We start from the raw sequence: 24,981 nt of genomic DNA, 5'->3' as shown, positions 1-24,981 counted from the left end.
TCTGCAGCGTTTGACTTGAGGATGAGCTTCCTCGGGATCTGCTTCACCTTTTAGATGTAAGGGGCACAATTCCACAAGCCAGGGAAGGGACAGGGAAGGGTCTAGCCCCCGCTTATAGCTTCGCTTACATAGATCACCGAGTCCAAGCAGAACGAGAGACATCAAAGGAGCCGAGCAAACCATGAGACACTAGAACTTCCCCATCCCAATCTCGAACAACAAGCATCAAAGTAGGACACCATGAAAGTTCTAGCAAACCTCCCTGGCAAACACAAGCAAAGCTAAGAAGCAACGTCGGCCGCATGCACCGGTCAACAGTGGATCGACTTGCACAACCCTGTGCAGCTGATGCAATCGACTCCCGGTACCATTCCCTCTCCCCCCCATCCTTGCCAGAACTTCAGGTACAAAACAATTCAGATGGAGGATCGGAAGAGAGCAGGAAGCATCTGAACCTGCCGGCCGTGCCGCCATCGCCGGTCAAAACTTTCCTAATGCACGAAAATTAGACAGGGGCAGCCTTTTGCTCTGGGGGGAACCCAGCGGCAGTTGGGAAGAATACGCGGAGACGTTCCCAATGCCGGGCCCTAAAGAGCAGCATGTAGTAGTACTACTGCAAGTCTAGTCTCCGCCTCTCCATCGCCGAGACCAGAAGCACATGCTTTGTACTTGACACCCCGAATTTCGGCCTCCCCATTTTAATTTTGGCACGAGGGACGCCGGGACAGCGTCTGCAGCCTTTTTCCTTTCACTCAATAAACGAGTTGTCTGCGCGTTGCTTATAGCTTCTGCGTTAACCGAAGGAGAGTAGGCACAGAAAAGGCCAGCCTTTCTGCTGTACGTTGAAGAGGATCCGAGATGTCTCTCAAATTTCAAACTTGAGAAATAAACAACTAATCTCAGTTATCCGCAGAAACAAGCGAATGGTCTTAGTCTTATATGTCTTTTAATGTGCTCAAGTATGCAAATCCTTCGCAACTCTTGGGGACTACAAAAAGAAACTTCAAAAGCGTGATCACTGTTAATTCCAAGACGACAGATAGCCTTTTAAGCCGAAGGTACGGCGGCCGAAAAGGCAAAAGACCATATCAAAATCCAAACATATATAAACCCCTTCTTGACGTGAAAAGTAAAAGGCTGCCCTTTTAATGAAACATTCCTTCGAAAGAGCAGGAATATTCGGAAATAGCAGTGAATTTCAGACAAGAATGAAGAAAGAGAACCATAGTTGTCCATTACATGCATGGTGTAAAGCCGCAGGTATCTGGAAAGGTGAAATAGTTTAAGAATTTACGTGTGTGGGAGAAAGAGAGAGCGAGAGATGATTCCGTTCTCCGCATCGTCCACAACCATGAACGCGTATACAGATGAAAGGCCAAACGGAAGAAAATTCAAGGTCGAGAAACACGTTTGCCGCTTGTGACGCCAACCGAAGCACAGAATCCGTCTCGAGGAGGAACAAACTCGACGGGCAGATACTCATCAGAATCACAGGCGAAGCTGGACTGAGAAAAATGTGCCTTGAGAGCTCGTTTCCCCTGAATGATCAAATCAAAAGATAAACATGTTGCTAGACAAGTTAAAAAGAGACATAGGCAGCGGAAAATCTAGTGACTCAGCCGCAAATGGACGTAAATATATGACGACCCATCTACATGATCGGGACCAATCTAACCTGAATCCTCGCGTAAGTGATTTGACATATCTTCTTGGAGCAGAAATCTTGCCACCTGCTCTTGTGAAGATACCTGTAAAGCCTTGAGGTGGCGATTGGAGTCGTAAAGTTAACGAAGGCATACCCCAAATTACACCTACTCCTGAAAACAAAGCATGAAAAAATAAGAACTAAGAAGACGTCGATTGCGTTATGAATCATGGATTCATATTCAGAGTAAGCCTACTTGAAATCCATCGGCAAGTAGACGAAATCATATGTGGACGGCGGCTGCTTCTCCTTCTCCCCATGGCTCGCAATCTTCTTGTTCACTTCGGCGCAGTGTCCGTCGAGCAAATCTATCAGCATGTTCCGGCTGCAGTTTCATTTTAACAAGGCGTCAATGCCCTTGTTCTATACACACAAACAACAGATACACAACAGGGAAGCATGGAAGATTCTAAAGAGGGAGAGAGAGACCTGTACTTATTAGGAATGTTTCTTATCATCACAGTGGTCTTCCCCACGTCCTCGGCGACCTCCTCCTTGAACTCGAAGAGGGTTGGAACTTTAACGTTGATGACTTTGGAGGGTTTGGATTTTGGTCTCCGGTGAGAGACCACCATCTTGCCGTTCCTAACAGTCCTCCTCCTGCTCCTGCTGCTTCTCGTCCTTGCCTCATCTACCATGCCCTCGACGCACCGGGGGGATGAAACGTTCGGAACGTGAGGTCTGTAAGGATAGGGCGAAGCTTGGTACCAGTGCGCATAGTGATAACACCAGTCGGAGGGGTAGGAGAAGCAGCAGTACGTGGGGAGAAATGCCGTGGAAGAAACAAAGAACTCGGGAGCGTTTGCATTCAACATAATGGTTGTTGTCACAGAAGCTGCCTTAGAAATTTGAAGAGAGAATGGAACAGAAAGAGAAGGCTTCAGGATTCCGAGTTGGAGGGAGAGGAAGAGGAGGGGATAGAGAAAAGTCCGGGACCGGAATGCTGCGCGCGAGACGGGCAGCTTGAGTCGATGTTGGGACGGAACGCCCTGGATCATCATGTCTGTAAACGTACAGTTAGACTAAAAAAAGTTTTAAGAAAAAGAAGAGCCGCTCGATGAGATCAGGTGCTGCAGATCCCAAGTCTCCGATCGGGTGACGTTGTTAACGAGAAATGCCGCCTAAACTTAGTGTTGCCTCCCCTTAGTTTTACTACCTCGTTGATGATACACCAATTAAAATTGTATGTTGATTCAATGTTGTTTCCTGTTCTTAACAAGTGCTGGACTTGAACTGCCACGTTTCAAGTTTAGCCCGTAAAAGTAATGCTATTGAATTCATGAAAATGTACCATAGTTTAATATAATTATAGAGAAAGGTTTTGATAATTGAACAAAATAACTACGAACTTTCTCACATTAAAATACAATACAGTTGATGATCACCTACATACTTCTCCACTATTATTGGGAAAAGAACAAAGAAAGTATGCATGCTTGCTCTTATTGGTATAAACCATCCGCTTATCAGGTGTGTTTACTTTGTAGAAGCCTGGCAAATATTTACTATCGTGATAGACATTGTATCTGATTGCCAAAGTTGCTGAAAAGATTTAGCGGGAATGTGCACTTGCTGTCTCTGCTGATAATACAAGTATCTCTTATTATTTTGTTTTGCTTGCCAACATATTGATCTTACTTCCAATCGGAAATTGCCTAACAAATAATGCCCGATGTGGAGTCTCCTGTAATGCCTTTCGTTCAAGCCCTTTCCGTTTCGCCTGGTTACCAACAAGCAGGATTGAACCAGGCTGTCTGCTGCTTTGACAAGGAAAATGAACACGTACATTACGAGTAACTTGCGGGCACCACCGGTCTTCTGCCACAGCCACGAGAGTCTGACTGGTGGGCAGTGGATGCATGATCTGTGGATGCGGAAATGAGAAATGAGAGCAACCACCATCATTGCGCTCATTTAAGAGAGTAGATTAGAGCAGCTTCCGTGGGGATTTTGTACCATAAGAAGAAGAAAGAATGATCTGCCCACTGAGGATCATGAGATCTACTGACTGATGGCTAATGATTTGACAATCATGTACTCATTGCGGCAGATGTAGGAGACAACCGTCGCCCGGAGGAGAAGCCAGGCGGCCGGACTCCGCTCCGTTGGCGGAGGAAGATGCATTGGCATTAAATGCGACGAGAAAGAGAGAAAGAAAGAGAGGCCGTTCTAAAGTTGGGAAATTTTGCCGCTGCTGCTGCTCCTGATGCCGGCGGAATCATTCCTTATCTATTTTCCAGGTTTATTTAATTCGACATCGTCGCAAGCATTCTCCAGAGTCCAGACCCTTTTTTCTTGAAAAGCAGCGAATCAAGCAGAAAGACGAAAAGAAGATGGAGATCGAGCGTTTCCGCTTAGCACGACCCTGATCAGATCTTTGAGTTTCTAAGCCCTTTTTGGTGACCGATCGGCGGAACTGGCAAAGTGAGTGCCTAAGTTCACGCTGCATCATCATGGAGCCTGACTTCCCATCTTTTCATCCCCGATATGCGTGTTATCATCACTGTGCCGCTAAGATCACTGTTCTCATTCGGGTTGCACTCTATCTTAACCGGCCGCCACCGCTGAAACCGCTTCTCCTCTGCCACCACCACCACTTCACTCTTTCAACTCTGCTGCGGTAAACAAACTGTCATGCATTTTTATTTCTAAAACCCCTTTCATATAATGCTTATTTTTAAGGTATCATGTTCCTTCTAAAGAAACATAAATATGACAATGTTCAGTGTTTGCCCTTTTATAATCACTTCATACTTTTTTAAGAACTATATTAAAGTACGCAATGCGAGACAAATATATATATATAAGGAGAGAGAGAGAGAGACAGAAAGGAGCTGAAGCCGATAGTGAACAGATCTTAAATATCAGAAGCTCTTCAATGTATGCAGCCTTCATCTGTAAATGATGTTCACTGCTACATCGTCACATGCATTTCAAACTGGCAAGATTTTTGCATCCGAAAAATCTGCGAGTAAACATGAAAGACTCTTAGCCCAGGGTTCGTTCTTTTCTCCGAGTACATGGAATGAAAAAACTGGTTTGATGAGATATTATGTTCTACGGCTATGTAAAATAATCTCCGATCATGGTCCTCATCGTTTTGGCATTCTTTCCGGTCGTCAGGATGAAAACTCGTTACTGACGGAGTTTGGTTCTATGTTAATGGTAATTGTAGTTGTTTGATCTTTTTTGTTCATCTGAATTTCTGATGCTGATGTTTAAAGTTGAATGCATTGAGGTGTATTCCAATACTTCCTTGTGGTCTCTATCATGTCCGTTGATATTACGCGATGGTGGATCTTTTGCCTTCGGAAAGAACTATTATAATAATTGAAAATTTGTGTTTTTTGATTTTACATTTTTACACAAAGGTTTTTTTTTTTAAAGGTGAGCTAACCCATTTAAGAAACTTATTCAACTAGAGCCAAACTGAACTCTAATGTAAAACTACATAACTCAACTAAAAGTTTTTTATCTTTTTATTTTTTTTTTTCAATTAACTGGGTGGTGCAGCGGCCTAGGCGAGCTCCCGTCCTTATATCGGAAGATTATGTCGAGGTCTTTATATTTTTTCTCATTAAGATTGTTTAGTGATTGATTGTAGTTTTTTATCTTTTTATGATTGAAATCAAAATTGTTAAAGGGCAGGTTGAGATCTGTCAAATTGAATGGTAACAACACACAAACCTATAATCTCATGCATGCAAACACGTATATCTTAAAAAGGTAAATTGTAACATTTTTATTTAAGAAGTTTAGTTTTGTATCTAAAATTATGAACAATCTAAATAAAATTGTTTAAGTGATTGACTACCTTGATTCTTAGTGTTTTTAATGCTAAGATCAAAACTGTCGAGAGTAAGTTGGAACCCGCCAAATACATATTTTGATACAAATTACTTACATATAATATTGGTCCATATTAATTTACTTTATAGGTGGCCCTTAAATTATCATTTGACTATATTTTTGAAGAGTTTAAGATTTTTTGAACAGTTACGAAATTTGTTACTATGTATTTGGAATTTCTTTCATTTTACTATGTATTTTTTTCATATAAAACAGTTCTGTGGTCGTATTTATTCAGCTTAACATGTTGTGCTTTCTCTTTTTATATATCGAACAGTGGTCCAATAAGTTCCATTTGAAGATTGGTTTTTTCCAACTCCTTTTTCTTCCTCACTTGTTCGCTCACTTATTTTTTTGGCAACATTTCTTCTCTCTTAAAGCTAATGAATCTCAGAAGTGAATTATTATCTTCTCTCCCCAAAACAAGTTTAGCCCTTGGATCGCAGTCTCGTTGGATTACACTTGCAGTCATGTTAAGCGGGAACAGTATGGCTGCAACTGTGTGATTCAGTTCCCTTCCGAGTCCTCCACAGTCTCCGCGCCGACTGGCCGGCGGACGGAAACTCCTCCGCCTCCTTCAAGGATCCGACGATTTTACCTCTCCAACCATCGGATCTCCAGCCAATTACCTACAATTTGTGAAATATTCCGAGGACATTTCTTTGAATCGGTAAGGGCTTTTTAGTTATTTGGAGCAGTCGGCACAGACATTCATAGTGAGCGGAATCCCACTCACAGCGCCGTTAAGGGCCTTTGACTCCTCACTGCTCTCTCTCTTTCCTCTCTGCCCGGTGTTCTCGACTGGTTCATCTCGCGAGGCCTGGCCGATCTGCATTCCTCCTGGCGTCTAGTGACTCTCTGAATCTGGGTTTGGTAGGGTCTGCGAGATCGGACTGAGGGAATTTCTTGGTCCGTATCGTGGGGGCCCGGCTGCGGCGATGGAGTCCCTACGGTCCAGATCGGTGACGTTTCTTCCCATCCTCTTCCTCGTCCTCGCGCTCGCCCTTGCAGCTACGGTTAGCGGCTCCATCCACACGTACGATCGGGAGAGCTTCAGGGAGAACGGGAACGCTTACCTACTGCCCGGGGGTAGCGAAGGGATCGTTGCCGCAGGCGAGAGCCGATCCTTCAGTGGCAAATCTTATATCAAGTGATTCCTCTCTCTTTCTCTCCCTGCCTCTTGTTGAATGGAGTTAGGGAATCCGGTGAATTTGTCTTTTGCGACCGTCAATTTCATGCTCTAAGTAAAGCGCGTTTTTTGTTTTTCTTCGTTGGGGTCTTTGCAGTTGTTAAATGGCGGAGCTTGCAGAAAAATATTTTGGCTTTTTTTTTGGGCTTTCATTATGTAGCTTTTTGTACGAGCTTATTCTTAGCATTTTCCCCAAATTTGTGGAACTTTGTTTAGAAACTACGAGCAACTAAGATCTCGGTGATTGTTGGATTGTGTCATTTTCCCCAAGACCATATGCGAGTTATGCCAGTTATCAGGGCTTCCACACTCCACACCTAGGGGCCGATTTAACCAAATGTGTCTTGCAGACCATTAGGAGATAACGTGTTAGTGGAAACGCAGTCACCGAAGTCATGGCACGAATAAACATGGTAAAATTCAGTTACTCAGTAAAGAAGTGTGAGAAATGTGTGTATGCGAACAGATTGATTACATAAGAACTCAAAATCCTGATCTTATTAGGGGTATTGGAGCGTAATAAGTTACTTAGTAAGTCGATGCCCATGTCCTGTATTAATGATAAGAATTAAGATATGCATAAGGTAATTGAAAGGAATGAGGTCTATGACTGAGCTTTCTCCTTCTACTGGATGGTTGTCCTTTAGGGAAAGCTGTTTTACGGGTTTGTTGTTTATTCTGCTAGCTTTCTGGGGCTTTCTCTATTATATAATTAACACAATTTGATGTAACAAGAGCCACAGGTTTAAGCGAACAAGGCGAAATGGGAAGACAAATGGTAAATATTATGAGGCAGAAAATGGTGTGGAAGGATTTGGGACGAGTTTAAGAATATAATTAAATGACAATAGAACGCTACAAGAGTTTATTCTAAGTATGGAAGGACTTTTTGATGGTCATGGTGAAGCGTTCTTCGATATGTTGACCATTGGAAATTGTCTATTAATATCCATAGCTAGCGTAGGTCTCACATTTGGGATGTCAATGAGAAGCCCCCTTCGAGAGTCGAACCTGCATTTTCACCTCGACAAGCTGAACACTTCACCAAGGAAGTCCATATGCCATGGGGCGACCTTAAAATGATGAACCGCTTGTCAATCTTCAAAGAATGTGGAGAGCATGCATATGCCGAATACATCTCTAAATGTAGTTCGCTATTTCTAATGTCTATGCATCATATGTTGGTATCATGGCTTTTGCTTGTTCTGGCTCAAGTTTACTTTGTTCTTAGATTTTCATAATCCATATCAATTGAAGCAGCGTGAGGATTTACAAGTGTGTGCATAAACAGGTTTGAGAACATTACTTTCTGGAGGACAGCTGAAGCTGCTTCCTACTATACGAGTATGGAGCACAGCACAGGATTGGTCCAAGCTATTATTTTTGAGGCTTCTGATCGTGACAATATTGGAGGTTCTGCTTATGGTGGACAGAGGTCGTTATGTTGCACGGCAGATCTTGCAAAGCTTGAAGGTTGTAGACAAGGTGAAGTTTTGCGGCGTCCTTCTTCCGGAGATATCAACTGGCCCTATGTGCTAAATACACAATTCAGTGGAGATGACTTATCTGTGGATTTAGTACCAGAGGAAGTCCCCATAACAAAGACTGGAATGTATAATTTGTTCTTTATTTTTTGTGATCCAAGATTAAAGGGGTTAACAATGAGCGGGAAAACGGTGTGGAGAAACCCAACAGGTTATCTGCCTGGAAGGATGGCTTCACTGATGACATTCTACATCTTCATGTCACTGGCATATTTACTGCTTGGTCTCATTTGGTTTTCCCAGTATGTGAGATTCTGGAGGGAGATTCTGCAGCTTCAGAACTGTATCACGCTTGTCATTGTTCTTGGACTATTTGAGATGACATTGTGGTACTTTGAGTATGCAAATTTCAACACTACTGGTGTAAGACCTGTTGGTATTACAGCTTGGGTCGTAACTATTGGAGCTATCAGGAAAACTGTTTCTCGCATTTTAATACTTTGTGTTTCTATGGGTTATGGTGTTGTAAGGCCAACACTTGGTGGTCTCACATCCAAGGTGCTTCTCCTGGGTTTTACATATTTCCTGGCCAATGAATTATTGGATATCTCAGAGAACGTCGGAAGCATCAATGATATTTCAGGGAAAGCAAGACTTTTCCTTGTTCTCCCTGATGCCTTTTTGGATGCATTCTTGATATTGTGGATCTTTACATCTCTGTCCAAAACACTTGAAAAACTGCAGGTAAGAAAGTTATCATGTTCACTCTTGTCTAGTAGTGGTATTGCTTATTTACTTCATCACAATTTGTATTTGTTTGTGTACCTCTGGCACTAATTTTTGTTTCTTTAGGCAAGGAAAAGTTCAGTCAAGTTGGAAACTTACAGGAAGTTTGCTAATGCATTAACGGTTGCTGTAGTGGCTTCTGTTGCTTGGATTGCATACGAGGTATGTAGTTGTCATTTTCGATGAGACCTCTTTAACTGGGTACTTGTTATGGGTCAGTTTAGAAATATCTGAATTTAATCAGGAGACTGCTTTTTTCATTTGGGTTGTCCAAAAATTTCCATTAAATAAGCGTTCTGAACATGTTATGATTCTTTTTATGTGTTTGTTTTACTCGGCAGTCTTTGAAAGTCTTCTGGTTTTATCTAGTTCTGATGCCATTGGCACTTCGTTTATTGGTTACATATTAAATTACCTCAAAAAAATAACCAAATTTTATCATGTCTGTTCTCAACGGCTTTTTTTGCATAGTTTCTACTAAAGCATTGGACTAGAGATTTTTTTTCCTGTTCAGGAACAGGCTGCTAAGTTAGATAGTGAGCAAAGTTGCTTGAGGATATACACAATTTTTTTTTGAATTTTAGATTTACAGAATGTTCCTAAAAATTGAGTTATCCATTAAGAAGCTAACTGAAAGTTTCTGTAACATTTTCTTGAAAGGTCAAAACTCAAGGTTAAGTTGAACTGGGCATTGGAGGTGGTGCCATTGTGATGGTTGTATTAAGAAAGGAGAAGACAAAAAGAAACAGACAGAGTTAACCAATGATATCCAGTTACATTTTCAAATACAAGGAAACTCCTGTTTCTGCTGTACAGAATAGTACAGCTTGTGCCTTTTATGTCATTTAATATATGGATCTCCTACTTAATGGGGACATGAGTTGGCAACTTTCCTTGTAGATGTGAAGTTCTTTTGAACATCTTGTTGTTTTGTAGTCAAAGCTATGAGGTTGGAATAAACTATTCTGAATCTGTTAGCCTATTTCTTTCCTCTAACACATGCCTGTCCTCGGTTTCTCACAAAGTATACATTGGAAATCCTTGAACGTTCTTAACCAGAAAATGTATCGAAGGGGTGCTAGCTGCTTGCAATCGAAATCATTTTGATACAAGCTGATACAGTCGATGCCTTCAGTATTGTCAAAGCCAGTCCCTTCTGAGACTGGTTGAACCCATTGCTTACACACACACACACACACAAACACATGTATATGTTTGTATGTCTACAGTCTCCATGTATTTAATTGGTGGTAAACTTGCTGTAGCCATGATCTTGTGCCTTTGTTTGACATCAGTGCCCATGTCATATGGTGTCTGTGTACAGTCTAGGCTTTATCATTTACTGGCATGTTCAGATTTTCCTGTTCTAGACAGTTACCTTAACTGCAATGATTTAGGGAGGCATATCATAAACACGTGTACTAGTTTCCATGATGATGCCAACTGCTTTTTGTCTGGCATGTCGTTGCATTTCCATTCTTTGCAGCATTTTGTTTTGTTGCTCCACATGCCGCTGAAAGGTTTGATGGATCTTGTTTGTAACCTTTATGGTATGCACAACTGTTCCACTTGGCGAAGTTACAGTTGTTTGGAGTTTGGTATGTTAGTTTTTCTCGTGGAAAATGCGGTTTAAAAGTCCCGCTGTTCTACAGGTTTATTTCAAAGCGACCGACCCCTTCAGTGAACGATGGCAGAGTGCATGGATCATCACTGCATTTTGGGATGTTCTTGCATTTGTGGTGCTCTGTGTTATCTGCTACCTGTGGGCTCCATCCCAGAACTCAAAGAGGTAAACTTTTTAAAGTCCTGAAGCATTGTTTCTCTGATTGCTTGTAAATAATTCGACTTTAAATAGGTTAGATTGTTTTGGCCTTGACAAATTCGCAACACAAAAAGGCTCAACCGTGAGCAAATAAATTTCCATTGGTGAAGTGAACCCTGAAGCTTTCTGCCAACCACGTGGCAATATGGGCACGTGGCCTACTCTTCTCTTAAGACTGATTATAAGCTGAAACGATGCGAGCACTGACAATAGAAGAACAATTAATAATCCTTCTTCCTTAAATGTTAATTCACCTGTAGTTGCTTATAAATTGTGGCCTTTATCTGTGTTTCTCTTGTCGTGAATATGGAAAGGATTAATGGTGTGATCATCGATACAGGAAATTAAACTCTCTCTATAGGTAACAGCAGGGTACTGCCCCAGTTGTTTCCATAAGACATAGTAGGTTATTTACTTAAACATATAGATAAATTCTGAAGAATCCTCAATTTCCATGCATGCCAGGTATGCGTACTCGGATGAGGCTGGAGAAGAGGCGGATGATGAGGAAACGGTATCTTTGACGAAAGTAGTTACCGAGGGCGACATCAGTCTAGCCAAGCGTGACACCGATAAACATTCATCTCATGCAGATGGTTTCAGTCATGATGATGACGTGGAGGAAGACAAGAGGGAGTGAGTGACTGACTGCTTGACACGAGTTCTGCAGATCTGCGCTGAGTTTTGCAGTTTGAGAGTACATGGACAATGTTTGCAGGCTTGCAGCGACAGGTCTATGTATCCTCTATATGGCAGTGGGGCATGACATTATACAAGGCCCGACTTGGGTAAAATATGATAGGTTGTCTTTGGTGTATTCATATTCATTGACAAATGTGCCGTACAAAGGAAAAATTCAATTGATGAGTTTTCAGTGCTCAACTGGTACGATAGCAGTATGGTAGTCCAATGCACGTTGATTGACTCAATTCTCCGCAATCCAATTCAATGGTGAGGCATCAATGGGAAACCCAGTCTCCCACTCGTAGATTTAATTTTATTCGATTGAGGATGCCGCTACCCATTGGCCACTGCACAATGACCTAACGAGTTTAATGGTCCTTGCCTATACACACCGAACACCTTAGGCAATAAATGCATGCTTCTGTTATTGTCTTCCATCTTTACTTAACTTTGGCAAAAGAAGACTTACATCTTCACGAAGGGGACGTAAAGAATCCGGTTATTATTGTCAAACGCTGAACTCTGCTCATCGTGTTTTACTACCGTAGACGGTTCTCTTTTGAAACCTGGGCAGCCGGCGATTCCACTGATGTTTCTGAATGAAACCTTGGGAAATCATTCCCCATCTGTCAGTTGAACTGGATTCGAAGTCGAACACACACACACGCTCTCTCTTTCTTTTGTTGGAGTAATGGAAAGAGATATTTGTAATCCAATTCTCATTTGGATAATGCAATGGCTAAAAGATCTGCATGGCCCTCTCTAGAGTTTGAGACCATTTCCCTGGTTACTGCCAGGCTTTCTGTCCTCAATGATGAGCGTCGTCCAGCTGGTTCCCAACCAAGCAGCCAGCTGCTGCTTGTACGAAAATGACGGGTGGCAAACCCATTCAGTTCGCATCGACTATAGTCGGCATACCAGGAGCACTTAGCGTGTGTGGGTCAATTGACAGCTACTTCCACATTACAGACATTAACACAATGTGGGTTGCAATCTTCCTCCTTGACACACATGCTTGATTTCAGATCTATACTTCCAACAGGTAATTTGATGCAGAAAAAAAAGTTTCATATACACAGATGCGAGAGACGGCGAGAGAGAGGTAAGGGAAAGACCACTTGAGCTTGACATTGAAAATGAAAGTTGACGAGTGCTTGGTTAGCTTATAAAACAGTAAATGCTGAAGTGCGACGTGCCAGGCTAGGCCACGCGGAAGCCAGGCAGGGGCTAATCATTTGGGAAACAAAACTAGAGGCGGCTGCCTATGAAGTTTGTCCACGATTGGCATGTGGACTGCCTCCTCTCCTCCGTTCTTGTTATCTCGATCTGCGTTGGTCCTGAATTCCCAAACACCTTGGCCAAAACAGGTCGGGCCAGGAGCCCGAACTTTTGCGGACACCAACTGAACCTGCCCACTTCGCGTCCCCATCTGTTCACATGCAGAGGCTTCCCCACTACTCCCCCTTTCCCCACCATCATGAACAGCGACCCAAATGCTTATCATGATTGTGTTAATGTGTGGACCTTACCTGTGCTTGCTTTCTAGTTTCTTCCCTTCTTCATACAAGTACCTCAATTCCATTCGCAGAAACCCTCTAATTCAGCAACTTGCAGCTTAGTTCATGGGAAAGATGAAGCACCGCCCTGTCCTCTGCTTCCTTCTGTTTACCGTTCTTGTCTTCTGCTCTGGTAAGTCATTTTTCCTTCGGTTTTCATAGTTTTTGTTTCTAACAGAGTTCGTTTTATGGACTTTAGCATGCCCCAATTGGAGATGGTTGCTGCTGTTCAAACTACTGAGTTGCTGCTGCCACCTCCAACATAATTATGTAAAGCGTCTTCCCATCTTCAGAAATGTGTGTCACATAGGTGAACAGATTGAGTGATAGATCTCATGGACTTACAGAACACTTGCCCAACTCTTGACAGTGGCTTTTGGTTATTAAAACTGATACTCTTATTCATAACAAATTTACAAGCGTTTGGTGTTGGAAAGAAAATTGGGATGAAGTCACCTGGTGTTCATGCAATATGTACCAGAGAACACAAATGTGCTTGACCAGGTTTGTCATGATGAGACACCGAATACTGAATGTGGTGGTCTTAGGGACAATGCACATTTGAATGATGACTTGCAATACTAGTTTGTTGATTTATAATCATTCACCACCACACATTTTTATATCACTTCATGAAGACGACTATTTGTCTCCCACTTCACGAATCAACCATCAACTTGCAGTCGATCAACTTGGGTTACTCCAACCTGAACATACATAACACTCGCAGCAACCATGAAAGTGCAGACCTGCCTCGAAGCGAGACGTTCATCTCGCAGTAACGGAATTAGAATATGCTGTCATACCCAATGTGGCAGCAGCTACTCTGTCTTTCTGACTCTCACTGAATCATCGAGCTGTGCAGTATGATCACCTTACTGGCCTCCATGAGTTTATACGTGCACTTTGCTAGAAGCTACTTCCATTTCTGTTCATATTTTATAGGCTTTCCTTCTGATCAAACGCTGACTGTCAACTGCCGTGCAGAGGGCCAGACGCGGTGCTTCTTGATCTTAAACCAGAACCGGTGCAACCTGTCTGAATGTAAACACCAGTGCCTCTTCCAAGCAAACGGCAACGGCTTGTGTGAAGCAAACGTGAAGGGTTATCGGTGCACTTGCTTTTATAATTGCTTGATGACGAACAAAAACGACAAGAGTGGCAATCGTATCTGAAGGTTTCTCTCGACATTGAGATCAGATGAGGCGCTGATGATCTTACTTCTGTCATGGGAAATTGTCTAGCAGAGTTTTCCTTTTTTCTTTCGTTCAGATGAAGAACTAAACCACATCATGGGCCCATGAAAAAAGCAAAGCTAAGGCCTAAGTGTGTGAAATGACATACTTGATACATGAGGTTTGAATAACTTTGAGTTTAATAGGAAATTGTTTTATATTCTCAAGGGATATACTTCGTTCTTCTCGAAAACTAATTCATGGAAATGAGATTGGAACTCCTTTAACGGAAATAGCAAAAAGCTTTCAGTAGTGAATTCATGACTAAGGCCACGGCCGGCCATAGACAGCCGGCCGCTAACGGTACCTAGACTTTATCGCATGCGCTTCAGGGTAAAACTTCGAGGTTGCTTCCTCCACCCCAGGATCAGAGTTAAATCCTGACTTACATTTAATATATCACAAACACGGGAAAACTGGAAACAACTTCATTAATGTTCATGATAAACATGTGTGTCTACTGTTTGAATTCATGAGATAAGTTCCAACGTGTCTTGCTTTCTTTTGCTTAACTTGTTGCAGACCTCTCCTTGTCAACTTATTGTACTGCTGTTTGGGTATTTCAGGTATTGATGATCTGAACTATCACCGCATTCAACTCATTTGATGTCATAATCCAAAGACATGCATTTGATACTTTTGGGACAGAGGGATTCTCATGTTTATTGCATCAAGTTTGCATTTGATGCCTAATGTTTGCTCGCAATTATTAATCTCAAACTGTTCATTAGACGTGCACCTTACATATGGTTATTGCTCCAAGGATTTCAGTCCGACCCATATAGGTGTCCAATTAGAAAAGGAAAAAACAGTACATATTTTTTGTTATGGGAAAGGACAAGGATCCACCCTCTAGTGTTTGGGTGAAAATTATTCAATCTGTCGAATACAACTAAATTTATAAGTATAATCCATCTAGTAAAGTTCTTTTAAAAATATATATGTTACATACAAATCAATACTTAAGTGCTTCAATTCCTAGGGCTATGTGGGTGGAGCGAAAGACCTTCAAGTTGGTGGTAGTCAAGAACCCAACATCTCTTTGTAGGGGGTCGAAGTCCCCGGTTTAGAGATGCATCAGACCAAGTGAGCTTATAGTTACTTCTTTTATAATTCCAAGAGTCTATGAAAATCAAACTGACAACTCCTCAAAACTAGTTAAACTGTCTACGAGAATCGAACTGACAACTAAACTCGCTCCTCAAAACTAGTTAAACTGTCTACGAGAATCGAACTGACAACTAAACTCACCCCTCAAAACTAGGTAAACTTAATTTGCCTCTTGATAAAGTTACCGAGAATATTAGAACATTTTGAAACTATTTTTCCACTCTGGTTCCTGTTGCAAGGCCTCTAGCCGGGATACTTGTGCATTCAATGTGATTCAAATTCGAATTGGAATTTGGAATTCAGTCTTGTTCCAAATTTCGACCCGAATGAAATCCAGATCAAGTCTCGGATCCTGATGTTACGTTTCAAGAATCCGATGAAACACGACTCAGATTGAACTGCAATCTGGGCCCGTTTGGGTCAGTCCACCGACCCCGTCAAGGGCAGTCTGGAAATCTCATCCCCTCCGTCGCCAGAAACCTGGACGGTGGCGACGGGAAGACGGCCCTGCCGCGGCTGCCATTGTTGTCTCTGGCAGGAGAGGAGGATAAGAGAGAAAGGAAGAGGAAGACGGCGACGAGGAAAGGAGGTAATAAAAGGGTTGGAGCTAAAGAAGCAAGAATGGCGGTAAATGCTTCTCTTTAACGCGGGGAGGAAGAAAACAAGGAAATTTTGGATATAAAATAAAAGAAACGCTCCTATCTTTAGCAGCAGGCGCACAAGCACGCGGCATGCTTCTCTGAGAGGAAAAGGAGGAGAAGCGGGAAGAAGGAGAGCCCTAAGTCGACCCACCTACAGAGAATGGCCACTGCCGAGGAGCAGGTGGCCTTATTCGGGAGAACCTTGAAGGAAGGGGAGAGACTGCTAGCTCCTACCATGAGACCGGACGGCACTCTCAGGAAACCCATCAGGATCAGGGCCGGTTATGTTCCTCAGGACGAAGTCGCCATCTATCAATCCAAGGGTGCCTTGGTGGGTTTTGTTCTGTGTCTCTTGAAATTTTTTTTACTTCCTTCTTTTTTGGCGGTCACCTTCTTGCGCTGTTTTCCTTTTATATTTTAGAATTTCTGATGAGATGGGTTTCTTGATATTTGGGATGGATCGATGGGCAGTTGAGAAAGTCGATGCCGGAGGTGCCGCCGGGCTACGATCCAGAGCTGGATGCGAAGCCGAAGACAAAATCGGCAAAGAGGAATGAGAGGAAGAAGGAGAAAAAGCATCAACAGGTTATTTGTTGCCTGTTTTACCTTTTTCCTTTCTCTATCTCTTCTTTCACATCCTGGGAGATTAAGAACGTAGTTCGTACTTTATCCCATTTTGGAACACTCTGAATTGCTCTTTTCCTTTTGGAATTGGTAATTGTCTGTTTAGTAAGCATTAGAAATCTTAGTGGCGTAAAGAATTTGTTTTCGATGGCAGCAGAACTTTCTCTGGAACTTATAATTTTTACTTGGCGAAGTTGAACGAGGTGAAGTGCTTGCTAGTTGGAAATTGTTTCATCAGATAACATTGGAACAGAAACGAGAACTACAGAAGGCCGCAGATTGCCACGTTTTAGTTTCCTGCCTTTTATTCTGAATGAGGTGGGATCAAGACAGCATTGACTTGCATATTCCATCACATGGTTTTAGGATTGGCGTCATATCACAAGCATTTTTTCTCATTATATGTTGGACGGAGGCATCTTCTTTAGTTTCATCTTCTCTATTAGAAAGTGCAGCCTTCTCCCTTTGTGGGTTTTGGAACGTTGATGTTACAAGTGGAGAGCTTTCCATACTTCTCCTATGATTGTTTTGTAGCATAGCTTTATATCATGTTTGATTCAATGATTTGCTTCTTCCCTTCTTGACCCAAGGTGGAATGAGGTCAAAACATGTTGAATGGGCGCTTTCGTAGAGCGCTTGTCTTGATGATGGTTGCTGCGTAGTTGAACGGGTGCTTTCATACAACAGCTTGACTTGATGGTGGTTGCTTGCTTGGGAATGGCAACTCGTTATTCTAAAAAATACAAGGTCATTTCTTAATTTCAATTTGTGCCTAAAAACTCCGAAAAGGAGAAAACTACTAGAGCTGGTTGAGTTGTGCTTACCTTTTTCTCTTTGTTATAATGGAGAACGTATAATGTGTAAGTATAAAGCCTTCTATAGTTCTAAAGAGCGCCTGTGACACCGTACTTAGTTTTAGGAAGAGCTGTGCAACATGTAGTTATGTGAACATTCCTGTGTATTGAAAAAGGTTTCAGATATCCATGCAGGCATGCTTTCTGATCAACATGTTGAAAATAATGCTTGTGAGTGTTTTTCCTTTTTGCTTGGAAGAAAATAAGTGTATGATAATAATCATACTAGGACCCATTCCTGGATTGGTCTTTTTGGGTGTATGGATAGGTTTGTGGAGGAGGATTTAGAAAGTAGTTTTCTTAAACCTTATGGCTTGTCCCTGTTTAAATAAAAATGCTTAGATTCTTGGGCCTTTGGCCATGCAAACCACATAAAATTTGTTTCACGACGAAGAACTTACGGTATGAGTTTAACTTGTTGGTTTGTCATTCCCCAGTATAGAAATATTTACATCTGGACTGTATATGTCACCAATTAGTTTATTGAAGGATCAGAACCAACTAATGAACAATAGAAGTCTGAAACACCTAAATGGTTCATGCAAACAAAAGAAAAACCTCTTCTATCATTACATAAAAAATACGTAAAAAGTAGATATTTTTTGGAGCAAATTATAAATGCGTGATGAGATATTCTGTTAATAGTCAAACACTGACTAGTCAGCTGAGTAGGTGGATAAGTCAGTTGTCAAACCAGACTGGCTAGTCCTTTTAGGGTCTCAAATGACTTGTGTTTGTGTTTTTGTTTTGGCAACCTATGGTATTGTTTGAGGAGGCTAGGCTTTTTCTTTGTTGACAAACAAACTCTACTATGATTCTTGAGAAAAAGCTTACGTGCATGCACATGAATTCTATATTTATATGAATATTTGTAAAAATTTGCTTTACTCCTATGTTTTTGTATCGATATTCTATTTTCTTTTTCTTTGAAGAAGTGATGGAAAAATCTTTGAATGTCAACTCTGGGGAAATCCTTGCTCTTTTCTTGGAATTTTTTTAAATGTTTTATATTTTGAGATACATAAATGTGAGGTATTAACATGAGAGTTCTCTTTAATATGTTCCATAATGTTCTGTACTTTATGCTATTCTATCTCTAGGACGTAATACATACTGATCATGCAAATTCCTACCTGCAAATGCTCAGCATCATCTTTGATTAGTATGATCCAGTTTCAAGTTACTTATCATGGACCATAGATATGACCACACAATGTGTTATGCTGCTTATGCACCCCTAGTTTATTAAGCAAGTCAAGTTCAAGCTGAAAAGGTAAGCTCCTTTATTTGTACAAGTTGAGCTTAAGTCAGGTGAGTGCATTTTTCATGAGCTTGATTAGGCTCCTCCAAAGTACACATTGTTTTATTACAGAGAGAGTTTGTTGGTTACCATGTGCGTCACTTGTTTGCTCGACATAGGTCTTTCAAAAAAATCTCCTTATGACAATTGATTTTTATTTTTATACTAATCCAGCTAAACTCGAGCCTTAAGCTCTCTGCTTGAGCTGTCTTAGTCTTGGTGAGGGTCCAGCTCTATTTTAGCGCTTTGACGGCTCAAGCCAAGTTTGAGCCTGCTCAATTCTGCTCAAATTCTGCTAATGAAGGCATGCTATATGCAGAATATGGCTTGTTTGTACGTTAAGCAAGTTTTATTGTCCAATACCTGCTTAATTCCATATAGTCTATTTATTATTTACGTATTGTTTGTATATGTGTGTATTTTAGTGGAGGGAAGGAGTGTGGGGAAGTGGTTTTGCTTGGAGGTTTGAGGAGAGTTGCTGATGTTTTTGTCTTCCTGCTTCCTAAACCACTGTTTGTATGTGTGTGATATGGCAGAGGTTTGAGGAGAGTGGCAAATCACACAAAATTGATTCCGTCAGTTCTTCCTCACTTCCCTATAGGCTCCACTGTGCACCATTTGGATCATATTGCAGCCAATCCACTTCCTAAATTGTTGGGCTACGCTGTAGAGCTGGTGTTATCTAGGAAATTAAGATCTAATTATACTGGAACCTTCCTCAGCTTGACCCTCAGGAGGTTTTGGACATTGGATACTATCAAAGATACTACCTTATGCATTTTATTTTTTTTATCTTGACATTTTTTTTAAATACAGCTGCTAATCTTGGCCTTCTTACATTCATGTTTCTTTACTGTCCTAATACTCGTTAATTGCAATAAACAGATTTCTTATCTGTTGGTTCGTTTCTCTATATATCTTTCGTTTTATTTTTTCTTTTTTAAGCTTGAAATGTATATTTCCATTCCTGCCAGGCTGCCCTTGCATCATCATCTGCTGACAAAGAACATGTTGTGGAGAGAAGGGAAGCTGGAGAGAGGTCTTTAGTGGAGGATGTTTACCAGCCACAGGATGTAGATGCATTAACCAACCAAGTAGATAAAATTTCCCTTTCCAGTAAAGCAGTACCTAATGCATCACCACATAAAATGGAGAATACAAATTCCAGGGAATCAGGTCCAGATCTTGAGAAAAGAATCCGGGCACTGAAGAAAAAGGTACCTTATCTATTTTTCCAGATTATTGTTTTTTATGGTTGAAACCCAAAATTCTGTTTGACTTTAGTGTATAGTTTGTTTACCCTTAGCAAGCGTTAGTGGTTTTATTCAGCAAATTACTGGGAGAACATTAAAACAGCTATGAATCTCTAGTGTTTGATGTTGGCAAATGCTGTTTTGCATATTGAAATAGTAATGGGGATTATTCCTGGTCCATTAAATCAGTCATGGTTCGGTTGCATTTTTGAGAATCTAAAACTAACTTGAAGCTTCTTCTCTGGCTCAGCTTTTTATGCATTAGTGTGTGTCAAATGGGACTTGGCTGTACAATGCATTTGAGGATCTCCAAGCTGTTCTTCGTATGGTCTAGCCATTCGACAGGAACTCCTAAGGCTGATCGTCTCTATATTGCTAGTGAAATTGACCCAAGGGGGGCTCACTCCTACTTTTTAATTTGGGGTGCAATGTGACATAGAGTTTGAGCAACACGTACATCACAATCAAACTGCTATTGCAGTCTCCTGAATTTGAAACATGATAATAATCTGAGATCCCTGTGCCTTTTCCCCTATGGTGGAAAGTGTCATTTATTGGATGGATAAAGAGTATAAAATGACGATTGCATGCAGTAAAGTGGTGTCACTGGTGTGAGATATTTGGTTCTTCATCTGGTATTGAATTCCTTGAAAAACTTGATTGTTGACCTCTTTCAGGAGAATAAAATCAAAATCACAAGTATTAAGTTTGCATGCCCTATGAAGTTGTATTGAATTTGAATCTTTTACGTGCTCTTTGGCTTCTTTTCCCTAAGCTACGTTTGTTGTGAAAGTAGATCATGGCTCTTGATTTCTGCCTAACCTAAAAGATGCAAAAGATGCTAAAGTCTAGGTGTAGCTTCTGTTGGTGAGCCACGGTGATCTATTTACTTGGGTCTATCAACTGAATTATGTCTCTTGCTATGTCACATAGGTACGGTACGGGTGCCGGTGCGGGTACGGGTACTGACCATTTTCAAAAAACTTGGGTGCGGGGGTACGGCCGTATATATATATAAACAATAAGAAATACTTAGAAAATATGTATCAAAATGAAGAATATACATCAACATAAACAAATAAATAACATAGAAAATATATATCAACAGCTCTTGCAGCCCCTTAGTCAAATATGAAAAACTATGAAAAACTTTAAATATATGGACAACCAAGCAGCCCCTTAGTCAAATATGAACATCAATCGAATTTTCACATCCAAATAATAGAATAAAAAGTAAAGTGGAAAAAATTAAATCAAAGAAAAATTAAGCAGTTTGGATCTATAGGTATCCAAGTGTCAAAGTACCCATTTTGGGTACAGGTACGGCGACACGGGTACGTGGACCTTAATGAAGTACCCATGTGACTTAGGTCTCTTTGCCAGAAACGTTACATTTTGCTGGGTATTTGTGTATTGGCTTTTATGCTGGTTTTTTTCAGTTGCTGTAGGACGGCTTTTAGACTTTTTAGCATGCTTGGTTACAATGGACTTGGTATTTATTTGCTTAAGCATTACATGTACTACAGATTCGGTTGACAGAGGCATTGAAGAAAGCTGCCAGTGAGAAAGATGATTTGAAGCCAGAGCAACTAGAGAAACTCTCTAAATTGGACAGCTGGTACAAAGAGCTAGCGGAGATGGAGTACAAAAATAGTCCGTCTGCCTGACCAGATCTGAGTTCTTTATTTGCTGCATTTTCTTGACGTCAATGCTCAGTCTGGTGAAGCACTCTAGCATATGGCCTGCAAGGTGCTAATTTTGTCGATGCTTCTGAAACAGTGAGCCACAAACCGCCTACTGGTGGTGGAGTCTAGTTTCCGTTTTCACAGTTAATTTGGGTGTATCAGTTCGGGCCTTCACCTGGTTATCATCAGATATGAGCCTCATTGTGGGCAGTCTCTGTGATGCAACGTAGTTGTGCATTGTGAAACTTGATATGTACTTTGCTCTCACTGTGGATGTTCAATGAAGATTCAGAACCATTTTTTTTTGCGTTGAGTACACATTATCAGCCCTCTTTGTTAGGATGACTAGAAAATAATGAACACTGAAGGTCATGCAATCCGCTCTTATACATCGCAACCTTTATACAAGGGGACACCTGCATACCCAGCGGAAGCAGATATACTCTGACCCTCAAAACTCAAGTTCATTAAGATGTGTCGTGAGCTTAAGGAAGTGTTAAACTGATGATTTGGCTTTAGTCTTTATTGTCATAAATTTATTGTGCGAATGGAGTTATAGTAATGTTGTAAACGATATCTGAATACAATTCCGTGTTCCTATGTATCTCTTTATTGTCGGCAATATGCATGGCATTCTAATTATTCATTGCGGCAGCAAAAAGTTTTGTTGGTCGTGGTGTGCGTAGCTCATGGACTAGTTTGCTAGTTCTATCACATATAATTAAGTCTTGTCATTATGCAAGGACAGAACCCCTTTCCAAGTTGGTTTTCTCAAAATTTCAGTTCAGACAAATTTTCTTGAGACCATGAACTTCAGGGGCTTACTTCTGACCATGCAACATATGTTGTATAATATGTTTCTAGCGACGGTTGCATTCTCACTGCTACTTTTACAAGGTTCCGAGCTATGCTTCACATCTTACGTTTACTAACAAGTAATAATTTGCCTTGAGCTTGCCAAAATCAATTTTACATCTTTTCTTTAACCTGTGTTTTGATTTCAGTGGGCGTTTTTTCGTGTGTCGTCATACATCGAACTTCATATTCTATAGTAATTTTACTTGGTAAGCAGATGGGATCTTCTTTTGCTTATATTCAAGAGGGCCTTCAAGCGGCCCTTCTGTTTCAACCACACTGTAAATGGTTTCCAACAGGTAAACACATAAAAGTTTCATTTATGTTTTGCAAGCAGCTACACTCTTAACACAAGAAACGAGCGAGTAAGAGAGTATCTATATGATTCTTTATCATATACTCCTACGGTTACATGGCGTAATAACATCTGACTAAAGAAGCGCGTTGGCTATGGTCTTGAAGTCATCCAGACCAACCATCCCATCCCCATCCACATCGAGCGCCGCGATCAGGGCCTCGCACTGCTCTTTGGTCACGCCGCTGCCCAGCCCATTCACCAGCTCGTACAGCATCACCCCGTCGATCTCGTCACCACCATCATCAGCAGCGGCGTCCAGCATCTCCAGCGCCGACCTCAGCAACCCGGCCAGGCTCCCCAGGTCGACGTTCTTGAGGCTCATCTCCAGGAACTCTTCCAGGCTCAGCTGCCCGTCTCCGTCCACGTCCGCCTCCCTCATCATCCCCGTCACCTCTTCCTCCGTCGCGTTGTACCCCATCGACGACAGTATGCCTGCCAGCTCCGCTGCCGACACCAGGCCGTCGTCGTCCGAGTCGAAGGCCGTGAACGCCTCCAGAAGCTCCTGCACGTGGCTCAGGACGTCAGGTGATGACGCTCTTGATGCCATCTCCGTCGCCGATCGTTACTCTCTATGGATCTCCCACTCTGAGGCCTGCTATCTTTATACACCCAAGTTCCCAACTCAAATTAATATCTACGAATCTAGAAGTTGCGGTCCTTTCGGTGTGGATATAAATTGTGGATATAAAGCTATGAAGAAAAGAGGGATTCGGATTCCATATGCGGTCTCATCCTTCCAGATGCTGCTTTTTCTGGAACTCTGTCTTTCTCTCTCTCTCTTAATGATATGGAAGCCATCGGCCCGAGCAAGGCTACAGAGATTTTGGAGGGCAAGTTTATGTGTCTGCCTCATGGAAAATAAAGACTGAATCGAAGCGGCTACGTTGTCTCGGTTCCTTCTCCACCAATAACAGTAATGTGCAGTGGGTTCCATGAGGTATTGTAGAACCCATACCTTTATAAAGGGTGAGAAGTACTTGGTAGTCCTTCCTATTGAATTTTTTTTCATCCATTCTTTAGTTCGAGCTAACTCGTTATCATGCTGTGAGTATTGAGATAGAATACTGACCTTGTGTTGTTGGGAATGGGGTAGCAAGGACAAGCAAAAGAGAAAACGGGCGGGGAACAAAAATGATGAGGGGCGGGGTGAGCATATTAACAAAATCACAACTCAGAGAAGCTGACAGATATTGACAGTAATGGAACTTGAGTTATTTTGCTGCGAAGCCCCAGATTTGATCAAAAGAGTTCGAAGGCCATGATCACAGCAAGGCTTTGAAGATATGTATGAGGGAAAGGAAAACATTGTTCTTCAATGGAAGATAGCAGCGTATATAAACCACCGTCTCAGAAAACACGCTTTAATCAAAAAAATTTGAGCGGAAAAAACAGGAAAAACACACTTTTCTGACAAAAAAAGCTAAAATGAATTTCAACTTTTTGTGTTTTTTGCATTTTTATATATGTTTTAGTTATCATATTTTTATTTTCACATGTTATTTTTAGGATTTTTCTTTTTAAATTTTTGTAAAGCTTACTTAGATTTTCCTGATTTTTTTCAAGAAAAACAACTCTGCCAAAAAAAACCTCACCCGCTAATGCCCAAAAAAGATATGTATGACAAAAATATAAGCTTGTCCATTGCGACCCCACTAGCAACAATTCTAAGGAAGACAGATGCCAAAGATTGAGGCTAAGCTTACGCTTATGTTTAACATAGTCGATCTGTGAAATAGTTTTTCGTGCGGTGAAATCATGTTGGTAAACTCCCCTCCTAAAACAACCTTTATATTTTTTCCAAAAATCGGATGCGTCGCGAGTTTAATAAACTCTTGAACTTGAAAGGAAATTGACAAAAGCTAAATTTATATACGGGAGAAGTTACGTCTACTACATGAAATCATCAACAATTACGTCATAACATTGACGAACTTGATACGAAATCCCTAATTGAAATTGAAGTTTTTCAAAAGGCTCTCCATGGATAATGG

At 41.3% G+C, this 24,981-nt stretch overlaps 3 protein-coding genes across 3 annotated transcripts; 2 read left to right on the top strand and 1 right to left on the bottom strand.

Moving 5' to 3' along the window:
- The first annotated feature begins 5,891 nt into the window (after positions 1 to 5,891).
- On the top strand, positions 5,892 to 11,717 carry LOC116262965 (uncharacterized). Its single transcript, XM_031642519.2, has 5 exons — positions 5,892 to 6,704; positions 8,035 to 8,971; positions 9,080 to 9,175; positions 10,666 to 10,802; positions 11,301 to 11,717. The coding sequence occupies exons 1-5, from the start codon at positions 6,493 to 6,495 to the stop codon at positions 11,473 to 11,475; spliced, it is 1,557 nt and encodes a 518-aa protein (XP_031498379.1). The 5' UTR covers positions 5,892 to 6,492; the 3' UTR covers positions 11,476 to 11,717.
- A 4,110-nt stretch (positions 11,718 to 15,827) lies between these two features.
- Positions 15,828 to 22,082, top strand: LOC116262589 (partner of Y14 and mago). The gene is made up of 4 exons (XM_031642078.2): positions 15,828 to 16,392; positions 16,533 to 16,646; positions 19,814 to 20,056; positions 21,619 to 22,082. Exons 1-4 carry the CDS (start codon positions 16,222 to 16,224, stop codon positions 21,757 to 21,759), a joined length of 669 nt encoding a protein of 222 aa, XP_031497938.1. The 5' UTR covers positions 15,828 to 16,221; the 3' UTR covers positions 21,760 to 22,082.
- An 850-nt stretch (positions 22,083 to 22,932) lies between these two features.
- Positions 22,933 to 23,797, bottom strand: LOC116262117 (probable calcium-binding protein CML29). Its single transcript, XM_031641213.2, has one exon. The coding sequence runs from the start codon at positions 23,535 to 23,537 to the stop codon at positions 23,064 to 23,066; it is 474 nt and encodes a 157-aa protein (XP_031497073.1). The 5' UTR covers positions 23,538 to 23,797; the 3' UTR covers positions 22,933 to 23,063.
- Positions 23,798 to 24,981: the final 1,184 nt, after the last annotated feature.

This window comes from Nymphaea colorata, chromosome 10, assembly GCF_008831285.2.
Source record: "Nymphaea colorata isolate Beijing-Zhang1983 chromosome 10, ASM883128v2, whole genome shotgun sequence".
In the NCBI taxonomy this organism is placed as follows: domain Eukaryota; kingdom Viridiplantae; phylum Streptophyta; class Magnoliopsida; order Nymphaeales; family Nymphaeaceae; genus Nymphaea; species Nymphaea colorata.
This window is presented reverse-complemented; position numbering and strand designations above follow the sequence as displayed.

Coding starts and splice junctions, on each gene's coding strand:
- LOC116262589 (XM_031642078.2), top strand. CDS start 16,222: ATGGCCACTGCCGAGGAGCAGGTGGCCTTATTCGGGAGAACCTTGAAG. Junction 16,647..19,813: donor AGGAGAAAAAGCATCAACAG/GTTATTTGTTGC, acceptor CATTCCTGCCAG/GCTGCCCTTGCATCATCATC. Junction 20,057..21,618: donor TCCGGGCACTGAAGAAAAAG/GTACCTTATCTA, acceptor CATGTACTACAG/ATTCGGTTGACAGAGGCATT.
- LOC116262117 (XM_031641213.2), bottom strand. CDS start 23,537: ATGGCATCAAGAGCGTCATCACCTGACGTCCTGAGCCACGTGCAGGAG.
- LOC116262965 (XM_031642519.2), top strand. CDS start 6,493: ATGGAGTCCCTACGGTCCAGATCGGTGACGTTTCTTCCCATCCTCTTC. Junction 8,972..9,079: donor AAACACTTGAAAAACTGCAG/GTAAGAAAGTTA, acceptor TTGTTTCTTTAG/GCAAGGAAAAGTTCAGTCAA. Junction 9,176..10,665: donor TTGCTTGGATTGCATACGAG/GTATGTAGTTGT, acceptor GCTGTTCTACAG/GTTTATTTCAAAGCGACCGA.